We start from the raw sequence: 27,863 nt of genomic DNA, 5'->3' as shown, positions 1-27,863 counted from the left end.
ATGAGGTGGGGGGATGCACGGCAACACAGCTCACTTTTTCAAGCTGGAATTTGCTGTGGATCACTGGCCAGCCTTTAGCTTTTTTGGTCTTAAGTCCTTGCCTTTGAAATCAGATGTCTATTCCTGGTATAGTCAGTTATGTGCTGTGGAGGTCGGTCATGTGGTTTGCTATGGCTGCTCCTTCAAAACAACTGTGGGTGGGCAGCATTTCCTAGAAAAGCCTGTAAGATGGACACTGTATCTTACATGACAGTGTGTCATTTTGCATTAGGGGAAGTGTAGGTCATTCATATTTTTAAAAATTGATTTACATAATACTGCAATAAATCTCTTAGTACTAACAGTCTTTATTTACAAGTCTGGATGTTTTCTAAGGATAGAGACCAAGAAATAGACTTAGAGAATCCAGTACTTAAATGTCGATTTGTGTTACCAGATTGTTTTCTAAAAAAGATTTTATACTGCAATAGTGTATATAAGTGACCAGTCTTTTTTTCTTTTTTTTTTTTTCTTTAAAGGTTTATTTTATTTTCATTGCAAAGTCAGATATACAGAGAGGAGGAGAGACAGAGAGGAAGATCTTCCGTCCAGTGATTCACTCCCCAAGTGACTGTAATGGCTGGTGCTGTGCCGATCCGAAGCCAGGAGCCAGTTTCTTCCAGGTCTCTCATGTGGGCTCAGGGTCACAAGGCTTTGGGCTATCCTCAACTGCTTTCCCAGGCCACAAGCAGGGAGCTGGAGGGGAGCTGCCAGTATTAGAACCCGCACCCATTATGGGATCCCTGCATGTTTAAGGCAAGGACTTTAGCCACTATGCCACCACACTGGGCCCAGTCTGTTATTCTTGCTCATGACTTTTTGCCACTTTTTATTAAAGACTGAAGTGTAGTTAGCACCTGATGTTGAAAAACCTTACTCTGTAGGTACCTGTATGATTGTTGTAGTGGTTGTTACTATTACACATCTGTTTTGCTAGCTTTTTATTTTAATATTCTCATTGCATTCCCTACTCTAATGTCTTTGTTAATTCCGCATTTTCTCTTTCTTTCTTTAAAAGATTTGTTTATTTGAAAGACAGAGTGACAGGAGCAGAGGGAAATCTGTCCCCTGGCTCACTTCCTGCAACAGGGGGGATTGGTCCCGGCAAGGCCAGGAGTCCAGAACTCCATCCAGATCTCTTATTTGGGTGGCAGGGGCCCTAGTACTTGGGCCATCTTTTGTTGCTTTTCCCTAGAGCACCAGCAGGAAGCTGGATCTCCAATGGCAGTAAGGTTTCAAAAACTTCACCCCGATATTGGGATGTCAGTATCAAATGTAACATGTGATGGCTTAGCCTCTGCACCACAATGCTAGCCCCATGTTTCACATTTTCTTTGATGCTCTGCTATGTCTCCAGTTTTTGTACCAGTTTTGGTTTGGATCAGGACAAAATTTTTAGATTAGTTTTAATATTTAATTTTTTATTTGAAAAGCAGAACTACACAGAGAGGGAGAGATAGAAGAGAGAGCAAAAAAAAGTGTTCTATCTACTGGCTCGCTTCAGATTGCTGTCCTGACTAAGATGAGCTAGGCGGAAACCAGGAGCTTTTTGGTCTCCCATGTAGATGCAGGGGCTCAAACACTGGGGCCTTCTGTTGCTGCTGCTGCTCTTCTTAAGCCATCAAGCAAGGAGCTGGATGGGAAGTAGAGTAGCTGGGACATAACCTGGCACTGTATGGCATCACAGGTAGTGGGTCTACCTGCTACGCCATAATGCCGGCACACAAAAATTTTTCCATTAAAGATTATTTTTTAAAAAGATTATTTTATGGGCCCAGCGCAGTGTCTTAATGGCTAAAGTCCTTACCTTGCATGTGGGTGCTGGTTGCTCTATTTCCCTTCCAGTTCCCTGCTTGTGGCCTGGGAAAGTAGTGGAGGACGGCCTGCATCTTTGGGACCGTGCACCCGCGTGTGGAGACCTGAAAGAAGCTCCTGGCTCCTGGCTTCAGATCAGCTTGGAAGAGGCTCCTGGCTCCTGGCTTTGGATTGTCTCAGCTCCAGCCATTGCGACCATTTGGGGAGTGAACCAGTGGAGGAGGATTTTTATGTCTTTCTCTCTTTCTCTCTGCAGGTCTGGCTTTCAGGAAAAACAAAACAAAACAAAAAACAAAGCTACATTTTTTTAAGAATACTTTACTTGAAAGCCATAATTAGATAGATAGATAGATAGATAGATAGATAGATAGATAGATATCTTCATACCTGGCTCACTACCCAAATAGCCACAATGGGCAGAACTGGGCTGAGAGCCAGAAACTTCTCCTGGGCTTCCTCCATAGAGACAGGGACTTGAGGTCATGGGCCATTCTCTGTTGCTGTCCCAGGCTGCCAGCGGAGAGCTGGATGGGAAATGGAGCAGCCAGGACTCGAATTGACACCTATATGGGATATCAGAGCCACATGCTAAAGATTAGCTGCTATGTCACCGCACTGGTCCCTAAAGGTTAAACTTGCATTTTTAATAAAAAAAAAAAACTTCTTTCAGATTGGTTGCCTTTTTGGAAGAAGAGATTAAAAGAAGAAAATCATTTGATTTTTTGCCAGTTAATAACAACCATAATAGTTTTCTGTTGTTGTTGCATGTTTGTATTCAAACCTTACATTATTTATTTCTTGGCACAGCACTTATAGTTTTGTTTTTTCCCTAGCTACCTAGAAATATTCTGTTTACTTTGCATTTCCTGATGTAGGCGCCTCTGGTTGCTGCACAAGCACTCATTCTTACATTATTTCTGACATTGCTTTGCTCATTATTAACTTAGGCTTAACTCTTGGGTTTTTTATTTGCTACTTAGTTTTCATGTATTTGTACTGCTCTCTCAGCACTTTCCAGTGGACTTTTGGCTCTTAGAATGAATCATATGAGTAACCAGTGTTCTCAGTCATGTGGAAAGAACTTAATCCAGTGCTACCCCCTTGCTGCTTTTTATCTTGTTTGGTGGGCAGTAGTTAGTAATGATAAGGATTTTCCTTTAGACTTGAGAATTTGGAGAAAGAAAAATGGTATGAATAATCAGATTGCCAACAAAAAATATAAATAGCTGGTAAATACATGAAAAGAGGCTTAACTCACCTAATGATAGTAATACAAATCAAAGGAAGCAAAGCATGCCAGAGTTAGGTTGGAAAGAGTAAAATATATGAGCGTGATTACCAAGTGAGAAAGTGGAGAAATAGATACTACACACAGAGTATAATCCTTTTGGAGGGCAATTTACAGTAGCAATTTAAATTAGCAATTTAATTATATCTTGGAATTAATGCTTGTGCATATATATGCATATACACAGAAGCACTGTTTGCAGTAGCAACAGACTGGAAACAACCAAAGTGAGTTACGGCAGGGCTACAAAATGGAGTACTATGCAACTATTAAAAATGAGAAGCAGGCATTTTGGTGTCCTGGGTTGGGACTATTGCCTGAGCCACTTGCATCCCATATTGAAGTGCCGGGGTTGACATTTGGTTACTCTGCATTTCAAATCCAGCTTTCTGCTCATGTTTACTCATTGGAGACAGCAGGTTATGTATAAATACTTATGTCCCTCCTCCTGTGTAGGAGACTGGGATAGAGTTTTTGGTTCCTGGCTTCTGCATGGCCAATCCTGGCTGTTATGTTTGGTTTGGAAATGAGCAGGAAGATGGAGGTTATCTTTCTCTGTTTTTAATCTGGCTATCCCTCTGCCACTCTGCCTTTCAAAGAAATGCCTGTTCCCACCCCCCCGCCCCCGCCTCCTGCCCAAAATGTTGAGGTAATTCATGCAATTATGTATTACATGCTCCAATTTATATTAAAGAATGATTTATACATAGTTATACTTGTGTGTACTAAATGTTTCCAGAAGGGCCAGGGGACTGTTCCTGTTCCTTCAGAATGAGAAGGGTAGTCAGGGGCAAGAAGGTGACTTAGCTTTCCTGCTGAGCCTTTTAGAAATGGTATGTGTGTATGTGTGTTTGTGTTTAGTATAAAAGAGAAGATCCTGTTTGAAAACATTAAAATTAAGCATTTTATGTATCTAGCCTAGTTCATAGATGACTTTAATGGATTAAATGGTACATGAAATTTCTGATTTAATTGGGGATCCATTTCATAAGGAAACCCACTTGACTTTTTAAAAAATTGTTAATTTTGAGAAGATTATGAGGAGTTAGGACTTTAATGAGGTGCATTAATTTACCATTTTACCATTTAATTTACCATTTAATGAAGAAGACTAAGAATGTCTTCCAAGGCCTTTTGAACTTGGGATTTGTCCTTTAGGTTAACATTGGCCTCTTAAGACCATCTTAAGGAGACAGTTTGATATAATGAAGTAACCATCAGAGGCTGCACAGCCCTTTCTGATCACAGCAGAATGGAAGAATTTAAATGAATGTATGTATTAGCTAGCGAGAAGAGCAAACATTTGTGCAATAGAAAATAGAATGATTGAAGATGATCATTTGTGAAGTGGAAGAAAACAGTGTCAGGACACCTGCATCCCAGGTCCCTATTTTGTGACTGAGGAGTTTAAGTCTTGAGATTTTCTATTTCCTCAAGTGGGGATTAATGGCTACTCTTAGAATTGTTACAGTTTTAAAAAAATGGCTAAGAGCAGGAGAGTCACTGTCACAGTAGGGCTTTAATAAATGGGACCTCTTTGTGCTCATTATCATCCTGTTTTTAAAAATTTATTTATTTTTATTGGAAAGGCAGATATACAGAGAGGAGAAGAGACAAAGAGGAAGATCTTCCGTCTGATGGTTTGCTCCCCAAGCAGCTGCAATGGCCAGAGCTGAGCCAGTCCAAAGCCAGGAGACAGGAGCTTCTTCTGGGTCTCCCACGTGGGAGCAGGGTTCCAAGGCTTTGGGCCGTCCTCAACTGCTTTCCCAGGACAGAAGCTGGGATATAGATGGGAAGTGGGGCTGTTGGGATTAGAACCGGCGCCCCTATGGGATCTGGATGCGTTCAAGGCAGGGGCTTTAGCCGCTACACTATTGCACCGTCCTAACTCTTAATACTATGCACCCTCATTTGCAGAAAGTAAACATATTTACATTAATCAAAATTCATGTGAAGGAAGAGGTGGGGATCTTAATGTTTTTGTGGAGCATTCTGGTATGATTATAGTACCACGTTAAATTAGACCAACCTTTCAACATACTGAATACTCCTGTTTTGTCATGCCTTTTGTCTTTTACGGATAGAAATTTCTGTCAATAGTTGTCAATGGTATTTAACTTTGGCCTTGTAGCATGTTAAAGTACTCTGCTGTTCCACGGAAAAACACAAATGTAATTTGTTTATGCTTTCATTTTTTATAGGAAACATGCTGGTGTAAGATTAAAATTTTTTTCTGATATTTTATTTGCAACATGAAGGAAATCTGAGATTCAGAACAATATTGGTGGGGTTAGAATATTTTCTTTTCTGAAAATAGTGTTGTCAAGGCAATTGTATGTAAACTTAGGGAAGACTGAGTGAGATGCACTTAATCATTATTGACAATGAGATTAACCCTTTCAGAGAAGGATTATTATTATGGTAATGATAGTATGTTATTTCACAATACTTTCATGGCTTTAGGAACTTAAGTTTTTTCTCATCAAGCATTTTACTAAGGTAAAAGAGGATCTCTTTGTTTTTGGCTTCAGCAAAGCTGTTAATAAGTTTGGATATTGCAACTAAAACCAGTGTAAAGAAGCTTGGTATTAGCAAATAGTCAAGCCTTTAGCTCCCATATAATTCTTACGGGGTGTTACAGCCAGCTCTGCACTTTGTCTAAGGAAGAGGTTCTTAGTAAGCCAAGTGAAAGCTAAGCCCCAGTTAAAAGAAGCACATTCGTGCGAGTGCAGTTCTGATTTCCCTGGCAAGTGTTTGAGTAGTGAAGATGCAGTTGAGATGTGCCTTCCATGTCAGACATTTATTCTTTATCCTCAGGAGGACAGTTAACCTCTCATAAAAGAAATCGCCCCACAGGAATGAAAGAAAGTGGAGTTTTTCTACCACTCTTCTTGTTAGGGACCTTAACTGTGTGGAGGGGCCAAAGTGTGTTTTCCTAATAGACAGCTGCTGCGCAGGGGCATTGCAGTGTGTGCTTATAGTCTCAGCAAGGACACTTTCTTCCTGCTGAACCACAAATGTTTCCTCCAGTAACACTAGATTCTTAGTTGGGAGAGTGGAGGGGAAAGGAAGGCAGGGGGATGGAATAAAATCCCAGAGATCTAAGATTGAGTAATTTTGGGATAATTACAGGTTTTATATAAACCATCTCAAACATTGCTTTTAATGAGGCTTTTTCATTTCAGAATTAGATTGTTAGGTTGATTTGAATATCTGTTCCTAAGTAGAATTTGGAAGACGAGGAAATTGTCCCTACCCTGTACCTCTTGTGTCATCATAAGGTTTACAAAGTTGCAAAACAGGAATAGCATATACCAAGAAATGTGGCAATAGGAAGAACTAAGTGGTTTTGCACATGACAGTTATTTTGAAGATTTCCTAACAGTCTGATTATTGCATTTTGTGATATGATTCTATTTGCCCAGTATTTTATATAAGTCACTTTTTAATTTAAATGCTTTAGGTTAGTTTCCTTTCTCCTTTGTGTTCTCCACTGATTTCCCAGGCCACAGGCAGGGAGCTGGAGGGAAGCAGGTCTGCCGGGATTAGAACCAGTGCCCATATGGGATCTTGGCGCGTGTAAAGGCGAGGTCTTTAACCACCATGCTATCGCTCCGGGTCTTGGACTGGTTTTTTAATGTGACTTTTGAATGTTCTTACTTAGAAATTGATATTCTTACATTGATGACTGTATAAAATATGTCAAGGTACACTTTATAATGACAGCAAAAGTTAAAATATTATAGTAATTGTGAAGTGATAATCCTTACATGTTTTAAAACCTTTCTCTCTAGGCATATGGATCAGGCTGTGATATTGTTATTCTGGCCAATGACTTTGAATGTGTGCAGATCATTCCTGGTGCTAAGCATGGAAACATCCAAGTCAGCTGTGTGGAGTGCGCTAACCAACAAGGAAGAGTAAGGCTTTAATTACATTCTTAAATGTCATTTTATGTAGTTAATAACTTCAGAATATTCCTACCATTGTGTTGTTTGTCCACTATTTCTTGTTAATGAACCTTTCTTAGGGTGCTAATGACAGGAGTTGTTACAACTTGCTGTTGAGCTAACATAATTCTTACAGGTGTACACTGTCTCAGATCTGTGCTTCATAATCCTGTGCAGAGGAATTTTCTTCCAGTTGGTAATTTTCATAGCTGTTATGCCAGCAGAATTTAGGAAGTAAACTTCCTTTTTTTTTCTTTTGAAGGTTCTTTATTTTATTGGAAAGGCAGATTTACAGAGAAAAGGAGAGACATAGATCTTCCATTCGCTGGTTTGCTCCCCACATGGCCACAATGGTTTGAGCTGAGCCAATCCGAAGCCAGAAGACAGGGGCTTCTGCGTCACACACATGGGTGCAGGGTCCCAAAACTTTGGGCTGTCCCTCAAGAGGCAGGGAGCTGGATTCGAAATGGTACAGCCAGGACAGGAACCGGTGCCCATATGGGATCCTGACTCCTACAAGAGGAAGATTAGCCAATTGAGCCATTGTGCTGGGCCCAAGAAGTAAAGTGTTTTTTTTTTTTTTAAGATTTATTTATTTTTATTGCAAAGCCAGATATATACAGATAGAAGGAGAGACAGAGAAGATCTTCCGTCCAGTGATTCACTACCCACGTTACTGCAACGGCCGGTGCTGTGCTGATCTGAAGCCAGGAGCCCAGATCTTCTTCTGGGTCTTCCACGTAGGTGTAGGGTCCCAAGGCTTTGGGCTGTCCTCGACTGCTTTCCTAGGCCACAAGCAGGAAGCTGGAAGGGAAGCAGGGCTGCTGGGATTAAAACCGGTGCCCTTATGGGATCATGGCATGTTCAAGGCGAGGACTTTAGCCACTAGGCCATGGCGCTGGGCCCAGGACGTAAACTTTATTCTCTCATCTAGCACTCTATCTCCTGCAAATGATAATATCAGATTTTAATCGAGCAGTTTAGTAAGTTGTTAGTATCTAATATATTTGTCATATATTAAGTAAAGTCTGTTAATTTAGTGAGAGTTTGAGACAAAAATCTTAGAGTTTATCCTGATTTTAAAACAGAGGATTTATTTTGGAATAGCTAAAATTTTACCTCATATCTGTTCCTCAAATTTTAAAACATATCAAATTTAGGTTGCAGGTAAAGTACATATAACGTTTGCTATATAAGCCATCAATTTAGTAAGGCCAATATTATGTAATAGAGTTTTATGTTTCTACAAGAATATAAAAATGAAAAATTTACCTGTAATTTTAGTAAATAGTCTTAGATTTGTAAAAGTTGTTCTTTACTGGATAACAAATTTTGTCAAGTGTCTTCAGTCATACTTGTGATAAATAGTACTCATATAAATTTATATTACATGATGATTACTTCATTTAACCATTTTTCATGTCCCATTGTTTATTTTTAAAGATTTATTTATTTTTATTGGAAAGGCAGATTTATAGAGAGAAAGAAAGGTCTTCTGTTTGCTGGCTCACTCCCATTGTGGCTGCAATGGCTAGAGCTGAGCCAGGAGTTGGGAGACCTGGAAGAAGCTCCTATGGGTACAGGGTTTAAAGGCTTTGGGCCATCCTCGACTGCTTTCCCAGGCCACAAGCAGGGAGCTGGAAGGGAAGTGGAGCAGCAGGATTAGAACCAGTGCCCACATGGGATCCTGGCATACACAAGGCAAGGACTTTAGCCACTTGGTTACCACATGGAGCCATTTCCTGCTCTGTCTTCTGCTTGTATCAAACCTTAATATTTGTGTAAATGTGCCAGAATTTGACAATGCAAGGATATATTTGAACTAGTATGAAAACATTGAAATTTCCAGTATTTACTGATACTATTTAAATTTTTTATTATACTTTTGATAGTCTTTACATAGTTAATTAGGGTAAAAAGGTTCAAAGGTTATAGGAAAGTGGGTAAGACTATTATTTCCATATTGTTTTCTTCTTGTTTAAAGGTGAGTATTAAGGGAGAAGGCCCACCCAATTTCCCACCCTCCTCTGGTCCCGGATGTAGGGCATGCTCCGAGGCTCTTGCTCAAGTAGTTTTGATAATTCACCAGTTATGAATCGCTGCCATTCTTGCCACTCCAAGCACTATGAGGTCTTTGGAGAATCCACTGATTGATTTAGTCCATCGTAGACTCTCCATTTGCCCCATATTTCGCTGCCAGCATATAGCTGAGATGGTTGATTGATGTATTCTGTCTTCTGTCTTTTCTTGGTTAGGATTCTGAGTCCAGCATTTCGACTGGGGAGATCTCCAAAGAAACTTTGTCTGAGGTGTTCTCAGACCAGATTCTTGTATGTACTAGCAGGTACAGGGCCCGGCTCCATCCATGGCCCTGATCAGCTGGTGGTTGGCGATCGCTGGGTTGGTTCTGTTTCCAGCCCTGTCTTCCACTGGAACCAATGGGTGTTGCAGTCCAGCCTGGTTCTGCTCAGCACATACTTGGCCCTTGCATTAACCAGTAGGACCTGCAGCCTAGTTGGTGCGACCCATAATAACCCCACCAGGCCCACCCCCTGCCCTGGTTTGCTAGTATGTGTAGCAGACTAGTCCAGTCTGTCCCACATCCCATTTGGCTCTCGTACATGTCAATGGGTATTAAAGCTTTGTTCCATCTAACCAGCTCTACTATGCAGCCCACACAGATGCTGTTGGGTGTCTGTCTAGTCACCCCAGCCCCTGTCCTAGTTTTCGTGCCCTCCCGTGGAAATGGTTACCCAAGAGGGAGGAGCCCACTATTTCCCTCCCAGGCCTCTCCCACATTATGCACTCCTCAGGTGGTTCTGTGGTTTGACTTGACAGAATCAGCTCCCAGTGCCAGCTTCTGCCAGCTGATGCTGTGGCTAAACCCAAACAACCCTCACCCACTCTAATATTGTTTGCACTAGTAGGAATAATCAGCCCAACTTGGCTTTTGCCTGATCTAGTCCACATGAGGCGCACAGGTATTGAAGCCCTGCTTATTCTGGTCTGCCCCCATCCCAGCTCACGCTCTCCAGTGGGAGTAGCTATCCAGCAAGGGAACCCTCCCATATTCTTCCTGCCGGCTCCGCCTCCTCCATTCCTGGTTCTCATGCGTACTGGTTGGGCGCTGTGGTCACATCCGGTCCAGGCAACCTCACCTTGGCATTCTGTATTGTGCACTAGTTTTTGTTGCTACAGAACCCGGCTCTACCCACACTGTTGTGGTGCCTGGAGTTGCCAGTGGATGACGTGGACTGATTCAGCCTGATCTACCCCCGACCCATGCCAAATTTATGCCAGTGGGTAACTTTCCATGGCCTGTTCTGGGCTGTTTCCTATCACGTTTCTTGCGCTTACCTGCCGGGTCTGTGTCCTGCCAGAGGAGTTGCCCAGGCTCCTCCATCAGAACCTCTTCCAATACCAGATTTTGTGCATACCAGTGGGTCCATGAGCCAGTCCTACTCACTCCACCTCCTGTCCTAGCAGGAACAATGGTATTTCCTGACTGGCCTTCAACCCAAACTGGTCCTTGCTGTTGGATGTTTCATCCCAGCCATGGCTCGTCCAAACCCACATATGGCTCACACATGGCCCAGTAGGGGTTGAGACGTAGCCTAGTCCATCCCACATGTACCCTGGTCCTCCAGAACGTCAGATGATGTTGGAGTCTGGCCTGGCTCGGTGCATCCAATCCCAGTCCACACTTGTGCCAAGGGAGACTACAACTGTTTCCTGATCAGAATACAGCCCCCATTCCAGCCCACACACCCCTTGGTGGGAACCATAACCCAGCTAGGGTTGTTCCCTTAGCTTCCCAACCGGGCCTGTTCCCAGCCATAGATCACGCGCATCACGCACATCTAGATCACGGCAGTGGTTGCTTTGACCAGCTTGGCTCAGCCCCTTACCTGTCCCGATCTCTGCCTTAGACACTGTGGCTTAGTGTTCCTGGCTCACGCAGACCAGTAGGTACATGAGCCTAGCTCAGCATGACCTGTGCTCCATCCTGGTCTCTAGTTTCGTTTGTGGGCTAAGGTTTGTTCAGTCCTGCCCAGTCCATCCTGTTCCATTAACAATTCACACATTAGCCAGCTGTTGGATCTACTTTGCCCAGCTTGACCGACCCCTAAGTCTGAACCACATGTTCACCAGCGGGAGCTATGACTCACCAAGGGAGTTTCCCAAGTTCCTCTACTTAATCCACTCCCAGACCCAGTTCTCATACATGCCATTGAGTTTAGGCCAGGTTCTGGCGAAGTATGGCCTTCCATTTGGCCTTGTATGAGCTGGTGAATGTTGTAGCCCGGCCCACCCCACACCCTATTCAGGATGCACATTTGGGTGCTGCTGCCTTGACCAGTCCAGACTGTTGCGGGTTCCTTTACCTGTGATTGATGGTAGGTTCCTTGGTCACATCACCACCCCAACTCTTGAGCTAACCAGTGGGGCTAGAATTTCCACAGGGTTTGACCCACAAATCTCCCACAAAATCTACCCCTGGATATGGTTTTCGAATGCTAGTTAATGTAATGGCCTTGCATAGTGTGACCCTTCTCCCGATCCATCATCATGTCAGGTAACAGGATATGATACTGATGGGCGAGCCCCGAGCCATAGCTTTTGCTTGGACTGGTATTTGGTGGTCAGCATTGTTCAGAGATTACATGTTCTACCAAGAAAGAGTTACTGTCTTTAAGATTGCTTCATGTCCTAGAAGCACTATAGGTTTAACCTGGAGGTACCTAAGCAGCAATTCAAAGAACTAAAACCGCAGAGGTCCAGGCCAGGTGGCCAGCAGGCGGAGCCTGGCGCCAAATGGCACACTGGCCACCTGGGGACAGCTCACCATGTGCACGTGGTGGCTGTTGTCTGGGATCCAGGCATGAGACGCCCCCTCCTGAGACCCACTAGCAGCTGGGAGGCTGCTGGAAGTTTAAACTCCCAGGCCCAAGGTCGTGCCCCTCCCCAATCCCATTCACCATCCAATGAGGGCGATGGGTGGGCCCCAGACCTGCCCAGTAACAGAGACCTCCCCCCTCGGTGTACTCTCCCTGAAGGGAGCAGCCCTGGGGCCCAGGCAGGCCCGGGGACAGCTCACCATGTGCACGTCGTGGCTGTCATCTGGGATCCAGGCATGAAACACCCTGTCCTGAGACCCACACCTATACTACTTAATTTTTTCAAGTCTGCCTCCCATTCCCTTCCCCCTAAGAATGACATATCCTTATTTTAGAAAACACTGAATTTTTCTTATCAATTTCTCATTACTCTTTTCTATATGCCAAGCATAGTAGCTTTAAGTCACTTAAGAGTTGTAAGGTAGTTATATCACAGGTGAATTTTCATTGACTTCTTAGTGCTGGTGGTAATCACAATAAAAACATCCCTACAAGTAGACTTTTTATTTTATTTATTTTAAGTTGAATTAACTTTCATTTACTTTTTTTACTTTTAAAAGTTTTTATTTTTCATGATGCAGTACCATAAGACTGAGAGATTTCCCCTTCCATCATCACTATTTCCTTCCCCACTCCCAGCAAGTAGAAAAAATAATATATAAGGAGCCCGGCATGGTGGCCTAGTGGCTAAACTCCTTGCCTTGAACGTGCCAGGATCGCTTATGGGAGCCGGCTCTAATCCTGGCAGCCCCACTTCCCATCCAGCTCCCTGCTTGTGGCCTGGGAAAGCAGTTGAGGACGACCCAAAGCCTTGGGATCCTGCACCTACATGGGAGACCTGAAAGAGGCTCCTGACTTGAGATTGGTGCAGCTCTGACCATTGCAGTCACTTGGGTAGTGAATCATCAGATGAAAGATATTCCTCTCTGTTTCTCCTTCTATCTGTATATCTGACTTTGCAAAAAAAACAACAAAAAAAATTTTAATATATATATATGGTGTGTGTGTGTATTCATGTATATAAATATATGGCATTGCTACTTATAGCTTTGGGAGGCAGAACAACTTGTGTTTTTATTTTTACTGATCTGTTTAAGACAAGACAAAATTGTGACATCTTCTTTGCCTTTATTGCCATCTTCCTTCAGTTCATTTCCAACTATTGGTGATAACTTTTCATAGATAGTGAGATTTAAGGTTAGCTTTTTATTGACATTTTGAATGTAATCATTCACATTTTGCCTAACGGTTATCTCTCAGCCAGATATTTGCAGTACGTTCTTTTTTTTTTTAAATTTATTTTATTGGAAAGGTGGAGATGTACAGAGAGGAGGAGAGACAGAGAGGAAGCTCTTCCGTCCAATGATTCACTCCCCAAGTAGCCACAACAACCAGTGCTGTGTGGATCCGAAGCCAGGAGCCAGGAATTTCTTTCCGGATCTTCCATGCGAGTGCAGGGTCCCAAAGCTTTGGACCATCCTCAACTGCTTTCCCAGGCCACAAGCAGGGAGCTGGATGGGAAGTGGGACGGTGGGATTTAGAACCAGTGCTCATATGGGATCCCGGCACGTACAAGGTGAGGACTTTAACCATTACACTATTGTGCCCAGCCCATTTGCAGTGCTTTCTTTTCTTTTCTTTTTTTTTTTTTTTAGTATTAAAATAATTTACTACATATATATATTTTTTACAGTTTTGTTAGCAGAACTTTTGATGTCAGCAGATTTTCACAATTGCACCCTTACATTTTAACATTGAAGGACCTGGGACTATGATTGTAAATGCTAACAGTCTAGTGCATGTATTTACACATTTAGTTTCAATACTATGGATTGTTCACTGATTCAGTACTCTGAGTGTAAAACAGTTCTATACCTTAAGGGAAAAATGAAATCAAATCTGAAATAAGAATGCAGTCCTTGGCCAAGTATTTGAGGCTTACCAACTCCTCTTCCACTTTGGGTTTTTATCATGGTCACACTACAGGAAAATAGTGGACAATTATTTTACTGATTGTAGCAACCAGTTGTGAGATGTGGTCGCCGTAAGCTCCAAGTAGGCAGTCTTGGACATACTTTTGGACATAATTGTTTTGCTGAGAAATTCTCCTGTTCATTGTTACTATTATGAAAGGTAATAACCTGGAAGGCAACTGTTGAATTAGGACCAACCATCAAGTATATGTGTACATATTTAAGCAATAAAAGCAACTTCTTTTAATACTATGAAATTTACATATGGCGTTAAAAGTCATACATATTACATAGGCATGTGGGTTTCTTATCATGCAAGCCGAACTTGTTCTCTTTGTTTCAATTGGTGTACACTGGGAACAAATAAACCTTTTTTATAACAGTATTTCACATTATTGGAGAACTGGAGAGAGTTTCTCCTGTGAGAAGGCAGGATACATGATTTTTCAAAAAAATCACAACTTTGGAGCAGAACTTACTTGCCGACTTCAGTTATACCCTGGGATGGGCAATTTGTGTCCTTCTTTTACTTCAAAAAAAATATAGGAAAGAGTGATGAGATCAAAATTCACTATTCTTGGATCTTCAGCAAATTCAGGATCAATGTAGAAAAACACTGGCATATCCACTTCCTCTTGGGGATTAAGCCTTTGTTCTTCAAAACAGAAACACTGTATTTTATTGAAATATTGCCCAGCTTCAAATGGTACAACATTGTATGTAGAAATTCCAATCACTGGTTTGTCAGTGATTCTTTGCTTTATAAAACACTAATGCAGTCTCTCCTGGCACCACATATATTTCCATCTGCTGAGGTCTGAAGTGCCACTGCAGGCTGGCGTGCACATCTGCATTAAAGTTAACTTTGATGACCCGACCCTTAACGGGTACCATGTTTTCAATTTGGTTTGATCCATGACCTGCTGCTTCTGATCCTCCAAGCCCGGTAGTCTGGCAATAGAGCCCATAGAGGGGCACCACGGCGTAAGACGTCCCCAGCATGCCCATGGTGGCTGCGGCCATGTACGTGAGCACCATCTTCTGCTGCCACCAGTCTTCCTCCTGGGCGCGCAGGAACGGTTCGTGCTCTTTGGTGCCACCCGGGCTGCCCGGCCAGGCGCTTCCCTGTCCTGTGCCACCACCTCAGCTCCGACTCAGCACTTCCTGTCCCGCTCCATGCCCGACTGAGGAAGGCTTCTGCCCCGTCTGAGGCTCAGGCGGCTCCGTCGCGGACCACAGAGAGTGACCCAGCCCCATGCCGGACGCCAGAGTCCTCCCATAACCCCCTCCCCCTTGCAGTACTTTCTTACGAATGTAAGAATTAGGTAATTCTTGATATGAGAGTGCCCCAGAATCACAAAATGGACCTTTTTTCATCAAAGGCCTAAATCATTGCCTTTTGTGTAGAGTTCACTCTCCAGATGTCTGTGGTATTGGGCTGGACCAGGCTGAAGGCAAACTGGGAACTTGATCCAGCTCTCCTATGCAGGCCACAGGGACACTGCCTGTTGCCTTGTCAAGGGTGTAGTCATAGGCAGCTGGAATCCAGAGGGGAACCACGACTTTGTTCCAGAAAGCGTCATGTCGGATGAGATGGTCTTAACTATTGGGCCAAATGTCTGCCCCTAATTAAGTTTTATTGGCTAATTGGGGTTCAGAAATGTTAGATGGATGGATTTAATCTGTTCTCTGTGGTTGATTCTGTGTTTTCAAGAGGAAGATGAACTGGGTACTGGCCTTCAAAGAATTACTAGAAAACAGGCCCAGGTAACTTGTGGAAGCAGAGGGGTATTTTTGTTTTGTTTTACAGGTATATGACCAGGAACAAAGTCTTTCTGGTTCCTCAGTCCCTAGGATGAGTCCTCTGGAGACTCCTGTATCAGCTCTCATCCCACAGCTGTAGAAGGTGGCTGCTTGAGTTTCCTATGGCCCAACTTTTCTGCTTTTTCTAGATGTCCTCCCATTTGGTATTTTTTATTTGCTACTGTTACCAGATTTTTTGAAAGTATTCTTAAGACCCATTGTTTGATACTTTTCTCTATTGTTCATGGTCTTTACATAATTTTCACTGGGTTACAAAGTTTTTTGGGGGGATTTACAAAGTTTCTAACAAAGATGTGGCATTCAAATGTATTTTTGTTAATAAGGCTATTTTAATTTTAAATTAAATTCTGAGAAAAGGTCATCATGGAAAAGATGTTTTTGAATTGATCAGGTTTGTATTTGATATGTTAAACTTTTTTTTTTTTTTTGGTTAAGAGAGTATTCTTCATTAAAATGTCCTTCAGACATGTTTAAGGAAGGAAATAAGTTTACAGTGTCATAATGGGAGTGTATTATACTTCACTAGAGTATTCATTGTTGTAACAGGGATATTATTTTTTCTAAGTGTTTTCCTAAGTATTAATACCATGTCTGTTCTTTCTTAGATTGCAGCTTCATATGGCAATGCTGTCTGTATTTTTGAACCACTGGGCATAAATTCTCATAAGAGAAATTGTGTAAGTATTAACTGATAGTAAAACATTTTTAGCGTCTGGTGAACTTTGTTTAAAAAGCTTTTTTAGTTTTATTTTTTAGTTGACTTAATTTTAAAATCCCACCTAGTTTTAAAATCCCAGGAATGGGTGGCAGTAGTCGGCTGGAGTATTAGCATGCAGGTAGTACCAAGATCCTGGAGTGTTACTGAGGCTCTGGCCTTAGGATGTTTAGAAAAGGGTTTCCAGGTATTGCTAATTGAGATTTACTACCTTGAAATCAACCTGCTCGTTGAACTACTCTCAATTCTTTCTCAAAGTCTAGTCTCAAGTCTCAAAGTGACACCATCTCTCCCAGCCTCCAATCTCTGCTTGGGTTGGGACGGGTCCTGACACTTCTCTGCTTCAGACTCTGTAGTGGCTCCATATTTCTTCCAGATTCAGTGTCAGAAAGGCTTAAACTGGATTGCACCCCCCCTCCCTGCCAGCACCACACTTAACAGCCTCATGGATCTCTTCTGATGCTATTCTTGTCTCTGATTCCTCTCAGGCTGCACTGACATTGTTTCTCAGTCACTTGTCCGCGAGTGTGGTTTTCAGATTTTTGTTCCCGTTGTGCAGAATATACTTGCCCCACACAGCTGCAGGGCTAGCCCCCACAGATTCTGCATCACTAGATAGAGCAGAACTTGACCATCACTTGCAGATGCTCAAAACTGCAAATGATGGATTTGAATGTTAAGACTATTTATAAGTATTCTTGAAAGTGTTTTTAGATATGCAGTACAATAAGTGTTGTTGGTAGTTTTCCTTAACTGTGTATATTTGAATATATACCTTTACATTTCCCAAAACAATGTGCATTGAAATATTTGGTCTTTCCACCAGGAATTTGAGGAGTTGCTATCGGTTCTGTTTCCACCCCTGTCTTCCACTGGAACCAATGGGTGTTGCAGTGCAGTCTGATTCTGCCCAGCATACACTCAGCCCTCACACAAACCAGTGGGCCCGGCCCACCCCAGTTCCAGCTGGTGAGGGTTACAGTCTAGCTCAGCCCAGCGTGTACCCTATCCCAGCTGTAATGTGTACTGGTATGTGTTGTGACCATACCTGTGCTGACCCACACTGTTCTGATGCTTGGATTCGTCAGTGGCTGATGTGTACTTGTTCAGCCTGGTCCACCCCGACCTGTGCCAAATGTATGCCAGTGGGTAACTTTCCATGGCCTGTTCTGGGCTGTTCCTTATCGTGCGTCTTGCACTTACCTGCAGGGACTGTGTCCTGCCAGAGGAGTTGCCCAGGCTCCTCCATCAGAACCTCTTCCAGTGCCAGATTTTGTGCATACCAGTGGGTCCATGAGCCAGCCCTACTCACTCTACCTCCTGTCCTAGCAGGAACAGTGACTTTTCCTGACTGGCTTTCAGCCCATTCTGGTTTTTATTGTTGGATGTTTCATCCCAGCCATGGCTCGTCCATACCCACATATGGCTCACACATGGCCCAATAGGGGTTGAAACCTAGCCTAGTCCATCCCACATGTACCCTGGTCCTCCAGAACGTCAGATGGTGTTGGAGTCTAGCTCAGTTTGGTGTGTCTAGTCCCAGTCCACATTTGTGCCAAGGGAGACTGAAGCTATATCCAGACCAAAATGCAGCCCCCACTTTGGTCCCCATACTCACCAATGGAAACCATAACCCAGCCAGGGTGTCCTCTTAGCTCCCCAACTAGGCCTGTTCCTAGCCATAGATCACGCGCATGCCAGTTGCTCTGACCAGTTTGGCATAACCCTTCACTTGTCTTGTGATATAAAATATTTTTAAAATTCTGTAAAGAAAAAGGTTATTATCATTTGAAATATTGTCTAGCAGTTAATGTGTGATTTGCCTAAGGTGATATGGCTTTATGTTGCACTATATTGTCATAAAGCAACATTTTATGTTTGTGTACATATTGCATTTTTGGCAAAGATACTTTTTTTTTGAGTATATATTAATTTGAATGACACATAAGAGGCAGTTTGGTAGACCAGGCTTAAGCCAGGAACCAAGAAACTCAACCCTGTTCTGCCTTACATGTGGCAGGGTACCAGATTCTGGGTTCAGCATCTGCTGTCTCCCAGGTACGTTAGCAGGAAGCTGGATTGGAACTATGTGGTTGGGACTTGAATCAGGCACTACCATGTGGGATTGGGCAAGTTGATGGCTTAATGTGCTATGCCATAACTCCTGCCCATGGAAAGTTTTAAACTTCAAGGCACTGTTTAGAATGTCAATGTTAGGAAAAAAGAATGGAAAATCACTCAGTGATTGTACAAATTAAGATTGTGGATTATATATATTGTGTAATTGAAATAGCTTGACTTTTGGGGGAGGTTTGTCTTGTTTTCTTTTGGATTTTGAATCCAAAGGGTTAAGATAATTTGCAGTTCTTTGCAGTGTGCATTTATGTTGTTTTAATGAATATCCTGTCAGCTATTATATAAGCATTGAGACAAGCAAGATTATTAGGACATAAGGAAGTTTCTGTCCTTGAACAGTAGCAATTTAAAAGAGTGGACATAGATACAGGTAGCAGCTGTGTCTGGTCATTGTTTTAAAGCAGAACATAAAGGGGCTCCCAAGGTACCAGGATATTAGAGAAGGCTTCACAGAAGAGCGAGGTTTAGGTAGATCTGAATGGAAGCAAAGCAATTTGCAGGTGGAGGAGTGACGGAAGGGATATCCTAAGTGTGAGAATGTATTTACGGATATGCAAAGAGGCCTGAGGGAATGTGCTTTGTTTGGGTATGACAAACAACTGAATTTGGTAGAATAAATATTAAGTTGAGCCAATAAAAATGATTATAAACAGTATATAAAAATACTAGTGGAATAGTTGTATTCATGTTTCAGATCGTAAGATTTTCGGCCAAAGAAAATGATAAAATAATGATGTCCATGGATATTATTTTAAAAACATCTTTTTTTTCTCTTTCCACATGTTTCAGCAACTCAAGTGTCAGTGGCTTAAAACTGGGCAGTTTTTTTTGAGTTCTGTGACATACAACTTAGCATGGGACCCTCAAGGTACTCAGTAGTTATTTTTTAAAATTATAAAAATTAAATCTTTAACTATTTTAATATTATGTAATATGGCTTCCTGTAATGAAAAAATAATACTCTGTATTTCTGTTTCTTGATGAGTGAATTTATTTTTTTCCTTTTTTGGTATAAATTGTGTATAAGGGCTTCATTTATTAATTCTGTGGGTTTTTTTTTTTTGTCCTTGCCTTTGAATGTTTTATTTCAAGGAACAGCAATAATTTGTTCCATCAGTTAACATGTTATACCTCATTCTGTTAACTAAGGAACAAAATTGTAAATAAAACATGGATCAGAAGAAATCTACCTTGTTTGCCTATCATTTGTTTTACAGGAAATGACTGTGTTTAATTTTGGAAAACAATTATCCTTTTCTCCATTTAGCTTGTGTGGGATATTTTTATAGTACATGTGGAAAATAGATTTCAGTGCTTATAGCCTGAAATCATTTTATGTTCTGTATACACACTCGTGCATATGCCTGTTTTTTTCAAGTTTGCTATTCTGTTTTTGCTATTACTTATTTTTGGTGCCATTATATTTATTTATTTACTTATTTCTGAAGACTTACTTGATAAATCACTAGTAAGCTTTTCTTTTTTGTTTTCATCTTCCCTAACACTTGTTCTTGTTAAGAATCTTTTCTTTTTCAAAATGTTCTAGGGCATTCTTTCCGATAGGCATGTCCCGAGTGTCCTTCATGGACAGTCTCCCTGATTTCAGTAGTTTACAGACCTAACAAGAACCTCGGAGCATACCCTTCATCCCGGACCTGGGGACGGTGGGAAATTGGGTGGGCCTTCTCCCTTAATACCCCCCTTTAAGGAAACAATATGGAAACAATAGTCTTCCCCACTTTCCTATTGCTCTTGAATCTTTTTACCCTAATTAACTATGTAAATATTGTCAAAAACATAATAATAATAATAAAAAAGATCTAAACAGAAGCCCAATGTGCATTTCCTTCCCTAGATAATCTTTGCTTACTCATTAGAGTTTTGTTGACTTTTCAGATAACAGATTGTTGACAGCAACTGACTCTATTCAGTTGTGGGCTCCTCCGGGAGGTGATATTCTGGAAGAGGAAGAAGAAATTGATAATAAAATTCCCACGGTTTTAAATGATTGGAAGTGCGTCTGGCAGTGCAAGTTAGTGTCTAACTCCATTGTTATGCATGTTAATTTAAAAAAAAGGGGTTCCTAAGATATTCCTTTCACAAAGGTCTTTGTTTTTTGATGATAGCATTGCATTTAGAAACTTTGAAAGCAAACTTTTTGGAACAAGTCTCTGCTACAGTTAATTGCTTATTTTTAAAATAGGTAAAAATAGTTTCCTAGTTGCATCCAAGGCTTCAGTAGGCAGAGATAACATAGGAATTGCACGTTAGTGGTTGAACTGTGGAAGGGGAGGAGATGTGCTGTGAGTTGCCAGTCTTTCTCTTTGGGAAGGTTGGCTGTTCTGCTGACATTTTGTTGATGATGTGACGGGGAACAGTTAGCCAGGGAAGGTGATGGGCTCAGTTTTTAATGTTCGAGGTGGGGTACTGTGGGACATTTAGGTAGAGGTAGATCTAGTATGTGTGCCTTTGATACTTTGCTTTCCCTGAAAGAAACTTTAGATTAGTTTTATTTAATTTGTAAACACCCTTATTTTGATGAGTGTCACTTTGATGTTAAACTTAATTGTTTTGTTTTGAAAATCTGCCATGACCATTAATGCGTACAGTGTACCACACTTGAAAAATGTGTGTCACTTTGTTTTTCCAGAACCTCAGTATCTGTGCATTTGATGGAATGGTCTCCTGATGGTGAATATTTTGCGACTGCTGGAAAGGTAAAGGGCCAAAGAAAACCCAAAAGACTCAAAAGCAGTTCAAAGCGTTCCTCATTCATTTTCATGTTCAGTTTTTTAACCTGTAAGATCTGCATAATCCTTGTTCTACAAAGCTGGCTTGAAGAATAGTCATGGTGATTGCAAAAGTTCTGGTATGTTCCCCCAGGTAGTGGGCACTTGGGAAATAATAGTTGTTTTCAAGCAAAATAATACTACTAGATTCACAGTGAAAGGAAGGAGTTTTTGTCTCATTCTTATTACTCTTATTTTCTGTATCTTGGAATCAGCTATTTGCAAAGCTAAATATACATATACATATTTTAAATTTATTTCAAAGACAGAAAGAAAGAGGCAGAAAGAGATTTACCAGCAGGTGGTTCACTCTTCAAATGCCTGCAACAGCTGGAAATTGTGCCAGGCCAAAGCTAGTATCCCAGAACTTAATCCAATCTCACACATAGGTGGAAGGGGCAGAAGTATTTGAGCCATCACCTCATCTTCCAGGGTATGCATTAGCAAAACGTTAGAATTGGGAGAAGAGCTGGAATTGAACTCCATTATTATGATATAACCTGGGTGGTGTCTTAACCACTGTATCAAATACCCAACTCAGACGAGATGGGGCGCGTTCAGGGTGGTATGGCCGTAGACTAAATACCCAACTCAAATTGTCTATTTTGATCTTCCTTCTATGTTCCTAAATAACTTGTATTGTTCCTGTTTTGTGATTTTTTTTTTCCCTTCCAGTTTTTTACTGTCTTTGTGCTGTGAAAGCTGAGACATTACAGTCTGGTGTCCAACCCCAACTCTCAGTTTTTCACATTCACCTATTTACTATCTTTTTTTTTTTAATCCTGAAATAGGTATGCTATGATTTTTGAGCATATCAATATTTACTGTTTATTATAATTGTGTAAAGTATTCTTCATAGTTAATAATTTCAGAGATAATAATTACTTGGTTTTACCTTCTGCTTAGTTCTCTATGTAACTGATTCATCTTCAGAACGGCTGGCTGACTTTAATCTCCTCTCAGCATAATCCCACATTGGAAGTGTATTCTCTTTGCTCCATTTTGGCTAATTGCTGTCTGAGGCTAAAATGGTAGAGGTGTCTGGGACAGCTGTCAGGAATCTCACCAACCTTAGGACTTTGTCTCCTTTGTTAAATTCCTTGTTTCTTTTATTAGTTTTGGAGATGGCAACTAGTAAGTTTCTGGGGGAAATATAAATAGGAAAAAAAATTGGAGAGACCTTGCATGTGTGAACATTTTTTTTTTTTCTTATCCTTAATTTACTGAGGCATAAAATAGTCGGAAAACTCGTTGTCTCCTATCCTTCTTTGCATTGTAGTTCTGTTGCCCTCTAGTTTCTAGTGTTGATGTTGGAGTACAGAGCCGGAGGTCTGCACTGATGCTTCCTCCTCCAGCTGGGGGGCCTTGGAGGGACTTCCCTTCCTCCCCACAGCTATGAAATTTCTTATTGTCCATCTAGAAATAATTTAGTGTTTGTCTCTGAAAGATAAGGACTTTGTGTGGGGGAACTATTTTAAGGAACTATTCAATCTGAATATTCATACCTGGAGGATTATTTTCTGTTTCTTATTTTTCTTTTTTGTGGCTCCTTCTGTATTGCATATAATTTCGGGGGGATTTTTCAGCTTTAAATTGGAAATTTTTTTCTTTTTGTGACATCTTTAAGTTTCAGATGTTTTACCCTTATTTCATGAGTGCTGCCCTTTATTGTTTTGTAAGTGTAAAAAGTATATGTAAAACTTAATATGTGGAAGAAATAAGCAAATATACATGTATCATTACTCAATTCAGATGAAGTGTTAGGTTTTTCATCTTTCTCTTTTTTTGTCACCTTTCTCTTACCACAGACAACCAGAATCCTGAAGTTTATACTTGTTAGTTTGTTGCTTGTTTTGTTAAGATTCATATGTATAAATTTGCAAGGTAATGTAATGCTCAGTTTTGAACTTATATCAGAGTTGCATTTTTGTATGACTTTGTGTTCAGCTTGGTATCTGTTTATTGGTATATATGTCTTATCCATTCTCTTTAATTATGAACACAGATTTTTTGACAGTCTTTACTGTTACAGCATGCCACAATGAACATTCTTATTTCTCTTGGTATATTTGGGCTTGAATAAAAGCGAACATGCATTTCCAACTTCACTAAAATATTCTGGTTTCCAAAGTGTTTGTCTCAGTTCTTTCACCAGTTGTATAGGAATGTTATGGTTGCATATATTCTCAAAATAGTATTCTCAGAATAGCTGCTTTAAAAAATTTTATTTTGATTGATATGGCAGATTTGCAGAGATGGGGACCAGTAGGAAGGGAAGGTGGGAAGGAGAGAGAGATCAATTGATCTTCATCTGCTGGTTCACATCTGCTGGTTCACTCAACAGCTAGAACTAGTTGATCTGAAACCAGGAGCCAGGAGGTTCTTCTAAGTGTCCCACATGGGTGCAGAGGCCTAAACTTGAGCCATTCTCTACTGCTTTCCTAGGCCATAAGAGGGAGCTGGATGGAAAGTGGAACAGCCAGAACATGAACCACTGTCCATATGGGATGGTGGAGCACTTTGTCATGCCACGTGCTTGCTCAAATATGCCATAATAATGGTTTTTAATTTATGTTTTCCAAGTTACTCTTGAATAAGTGTTTTCTTTTGCTTATGAACTCTTACTATTTCTTTTTTTTTGGTGGTGGGGGTGGTTCTTAAAATGTTCTGATGAGGAATCCCTTGTCCATTAAATGTAATGCAAATGTCTTTTCTTAGTTGTAGCTTATTTTTTCTTTTTATGATGCTTTAAGTTAATATTTTTTCAAAACATGAACAGAAGTAGAAGGAAACATACTGAACTTGGGTGTATCTATCATGCTGCAACAGATGTTATCTGGCCAACTTTTTTCATCTAAATCATTCCTTCTTGAGTTGAGTTATTTTGGCTCATAGCTCTAATATTATTCATCTGTAAATATTTAAATTTTTAAAAAAATTTTAGATTTATTATGTACTTTTTGAAAGGCAGAGGATCAGAGAGAAAGAGCACTTCTATGCACTGGTCCATTCTCCAAGTGACCACAATAGTTGGGAACTACAAACTGTATTTTAGTATCGCTCATGGACGACAGGAGTTTAAGAGTTGAACCATCGCTGCTGCCCTTAGGCATATTAGCAGAGACTGGATAGAAGCAGAGCAATTGAGACCTGAACAGGCTCTCTGATATGGAATGTTGGTCTCCCGGTTGGTGGCTTAACCTGCTATTCCACATTGCCATGATTTTTTTTTATTGCGAAATTGTAGAAATTCTTTATTTTTAATTTTATTTTTTATTGGAAAGGCAGACTTAAAGGAGAAATAGAGAAAAAGGTCTTCTGCTGGTTCTGTCACCAACTGGCTATAATAGCTAGAGCTGAGCAGAGCTGAAGCCAGGAGCTTCTAGGTGTCTCCTGTGGGTGCAGCATTCCAAGGCTTTGAGCCATCCCTCTCTGCTTTCCCAGACCACAAGCAGGGAACTAGAAAAGGGAAATGGACCATTTGGGACATGAACCAGCACCTACATGGGATCACATGCAAGGCGAGAATTTAGTCACTGAGCCAACATGCTGGGCCTGGAATTTTTTATTCTATGTATGAGCTGTTTGTCAGTTGTATGTTTTGTAAAGATCTACTTTCAGTCTATTATTTCCTTATTCACTTTCTTAATAGTATCTTATTATTCTATTGCATGTTTTAATAAATATTTATTTGTGATATTTAATGCTCACAATTCATTAGTTTTTTTTGGGGGGGGTGTTCTTTCTGAGACATAAGTGTTTGCTGCTTTGAGACTCTGAAGGCTTTCCTATATTATATAATCTGATAGACATGAGTTTCTTAAAACTATTTATTTTGTGTGCTGTGAATCCCTGTAGAAACCAAGGGAAACATCACAGTATGATTTAAAATAGTACTACAAAGGAAATAAATGATTAAAATACTGCTTCAAGCTATGAGACATAATTTTGTGGGTAGTATATTCATTTTAATTAATGTATTAAAGTATGTGAAAGTATATTTAAAAGAGATACATGTTAAAGTTTAATTTTACTAAATTGTGTATGGAATTCCATGTTTCACTTTGAATGGCAAAGCTAGGCTTTCTAGGAACACCAGAATCCATCCAGAGTTTTCTGGATGAATCCCTAGTTGTAAGAACATTCTGCTGTACTGTTTTGTAGTTGCTTAGCTACACATCGTGCAACATAGTATGAAGATGATTGCACTCCTGTGCAGTTTAGTAATGGTTCCTATAATTATTACAAAGTAAAGATGGGTGTAAAAATATTTTGAGACATGCAGCAACTGTCATATGTGATATGAAAGCATTTGTGGTTTCTAAGATAAAGTCACATGTACTGCAAATGCTGCATTTGTTTGTTGAAACATCTTTTTCAATTAGCAGTAAAAAAAAAATAGTGAAATGTTTTTCTCTGTTCAACTTGATGATACCTTGGCATCTGGGTTTTCTTGTTTTCTTCAGATGCAGACCTTTAAACAAGGTTTCAGATACAATTAACATGTAAAATGGACACAAGAAATATACCGAATTTGAGGCCTGATAGTAAAAGCACGTAACGAAGGGTGCATTATCTTGTGATGAGATATCATGCAGCATCCCTTTTAGCAAGTGCTTCAGTAGGCTTAACTCGCAGGAGAGCCTGGGATCCAGTGTGTGTCACACATGTTCTGCTCATACTGAGTCATGGGTTGGGAACTGGTGAGGGAAGGTCATCAGTTCTCAGCGTTTTTTATCAACTCCTGGAAAGTCAGATGAGATGCTCTCAGTAGAGACTGACCCCAGAATGCTAAGCAGTGGTGAAATACAGATGATGGATCAAAATTTTTTTAAGATTTGTTTATCTTTATTGGAAAGTCAGATATACAGAAAGGAGGAGAGACAGAAAGGAAGATCTTCCATGTGATGATTCACTCCCCAAGTGACTGCAATGGTCAGAGCTGCACCAATCTCAAGTCAGGAGCCAGGAGCTTCTTTCAGGTCTCCCACGTGGGTGCAGGATCCCAAGGCTTTGGGGCATCCTCGACTGCTTTCCCAGGCCACAAGCAGGGAGCTGGATGGGAAGCAGGGCTGCCAGGATTAGGACCAGCATCCATATGGGACCCTGGGGCATACAGGGCGAGAATTTCAGCTGCTAGGCTACTGCGCCAGGACTCAAAATATGTTTTATATTATGAATTCTGTCCACAGACCTTTGGGTCAGAGGAGCTCAGCTTAAGAACTTGTAGTCTAAAATTACAGTTAGCTCTAAAATCTATATGAAGTAATTTTTAAATAATGTTTTATGAAGAGGCTGAGTTTTTTTTTTTCCTAAATGGTGATCCAGTGATCCTTAATGATTTGTTGAAAAACCTTGCCTTTATCTAGTACTGTGTCTTCCCACTTTTGTAATGAAACCAAACATCCATGTGATTGTATTTCTTTAGTTTATTTCATTGCTGTTTTTTCACACTAATGCCACCAATTTATTTTTCAAACATAGTTTGTTTGAGACTCAATTACAGGGCCCAGCACAATAGCCTACTGGCTAAAGTCCTTGCCTTGCTTGAGTCAAGAGAGTGAGATGTGCACCAGTTTAAGTCCTGGCTGCTCCACTTCCCATCCAGCTCCCTGCTCGTGGCCTGGGAAAGCAGTGGAGGATGGTCCAAAGTCTTGGGACTCTGCACCCACATAGGAGACCTCGGAGAGGCCTCTGGCTACTGACTTTAGATCAGCTCAGTTCTGGCTGTTGTGGCCGCTTGGAAAGGAACCAGTGGACAGAAGTTTCCATCTTTCTCCAACTCTGTATATTTGCCTTTTCAATAAAATAAGGAAATCGTTTTAAAAAGAAAGAAAAAGAAAGGAAGAAAGGAAGGAATAGAGAAAGAAAGAAAGGGAAGAGAGAAAGGAAAGAAAAAAAAGAAAAGAAAGGAAAGAGAAAGAAAGAGAAGAAAGAAGAAAAGAAAGAAAAGAAAGGAGGAAGAAAAGAAAGAAAAGAAAAGAAAGAAAGAAGACCTTGCTGGTTCACTGCCTACCTGGCCATAATGGTTAGGGCAGAAGCAGGCCAAAGCCAGGAGATTGATTGGGGTCTGTGGCTCGGCGGCAGGGACCAGCCACCTGAGAAATCTGCCTTTCCTGGGCCGTTGTCAGGGGTTTGGATTGCAGGTGGAGCAGGCAGGATATGAACCAGTGCATGTGGGATACCAGCATTACAGATGGCAGTTTCAGCTGCTATACCATAAAGCTGGCCCCTGCTGCTACCTGTCTTAATTATTCTAATTCTCAATCAAGTGTTGATGTGCAATATAGCAAGGGTTCCCATCTGATTTTTCTTCTTTAACTTGATCTGTTCTTGACCCTTTTCCATGTAAGTTTTAGAACAGGATTGATAAACAAGCAAAAGATGTCTTATGATTTTGATTGATATTGTGTTGACTCTTACGTCAGTTTGGGGA

General features: G+C 40.9%; 1 protein-coding gene and 1 pseudogene across 12 annotated transcripts in view; one reads left to right on the top strand and one right to left on the bottom strand.

Moving 5' to 3' along the window:
- The window catches only part of DMXL2 (Dmx like 2), a 149,764-nt gene that overhangs the window by 21,149 nt on the left and 100,752 nt on the right, over nucleotides 1–27,863 (top strand). For 11 of the 12 annotated variants that reach the window (XR_005882572.1, XM_040968708.1, XM_040968717.1 and 8 more), the window contains exons 2-6: nucleotides 6,937–7,062; nucleotides 16,393–16,464; nucleotides 19,428–19,506; nucleotides 20,535–20,670; nucleotides 21,289–21,355. Coding sequence is in view for 11 of the 12 variants with exons in the window: in XM_040968708.1 (XP_040824642.1) it covers nucleotides 6,937–7,062; nucleotides 16,393–16,464; nucleotides 19,428–19,506; nucleotides 20,535–20,670; nucleotides 21,289–21,355 (480 nt within the window). In the remaining variant the exon portion in view is untranslated. Of the gene's footprint in view, nucleotides 1–6,936; nucleotides 7,063–15,773; nucleotides 15,870–16,392; nucleotides 16,465–19,427; nucleotides 19,507–20,534; nucleotides 20,671–21,288; nucleotides 21,356–27,863 lie in introns of those variants that run through there. The other variant, XM_040968711.1, reaches the window with a different exon arrangement.
- On the bottom strand, nucleotides 14,452–15,546 carry LOC121149263 (annotated as a pseudogene).

Source organism: Ochotona curzoniae, unplaced genomic scaffold (genome assembly GCF_017591425.1).
Source record: "Ochotona curzoniae isolate NIBS_2020 unplaced genomic scaffold, NIBS_Ocur_1.0 scaffold_4701, whole genome shotgun sequence".
NCBI classification, from domain to species: Eukaryota; Metazoa; Chordata; class Mammalia; order Lagomorpha; family Ochotonidae; genus Ochotona; species Ochotona curzoniae.
The sequence above is the reverse complement of the archived record's forward strand: the minus strand, read 5'-3'. Positions and strand labels throughout refer to the sequence as shown.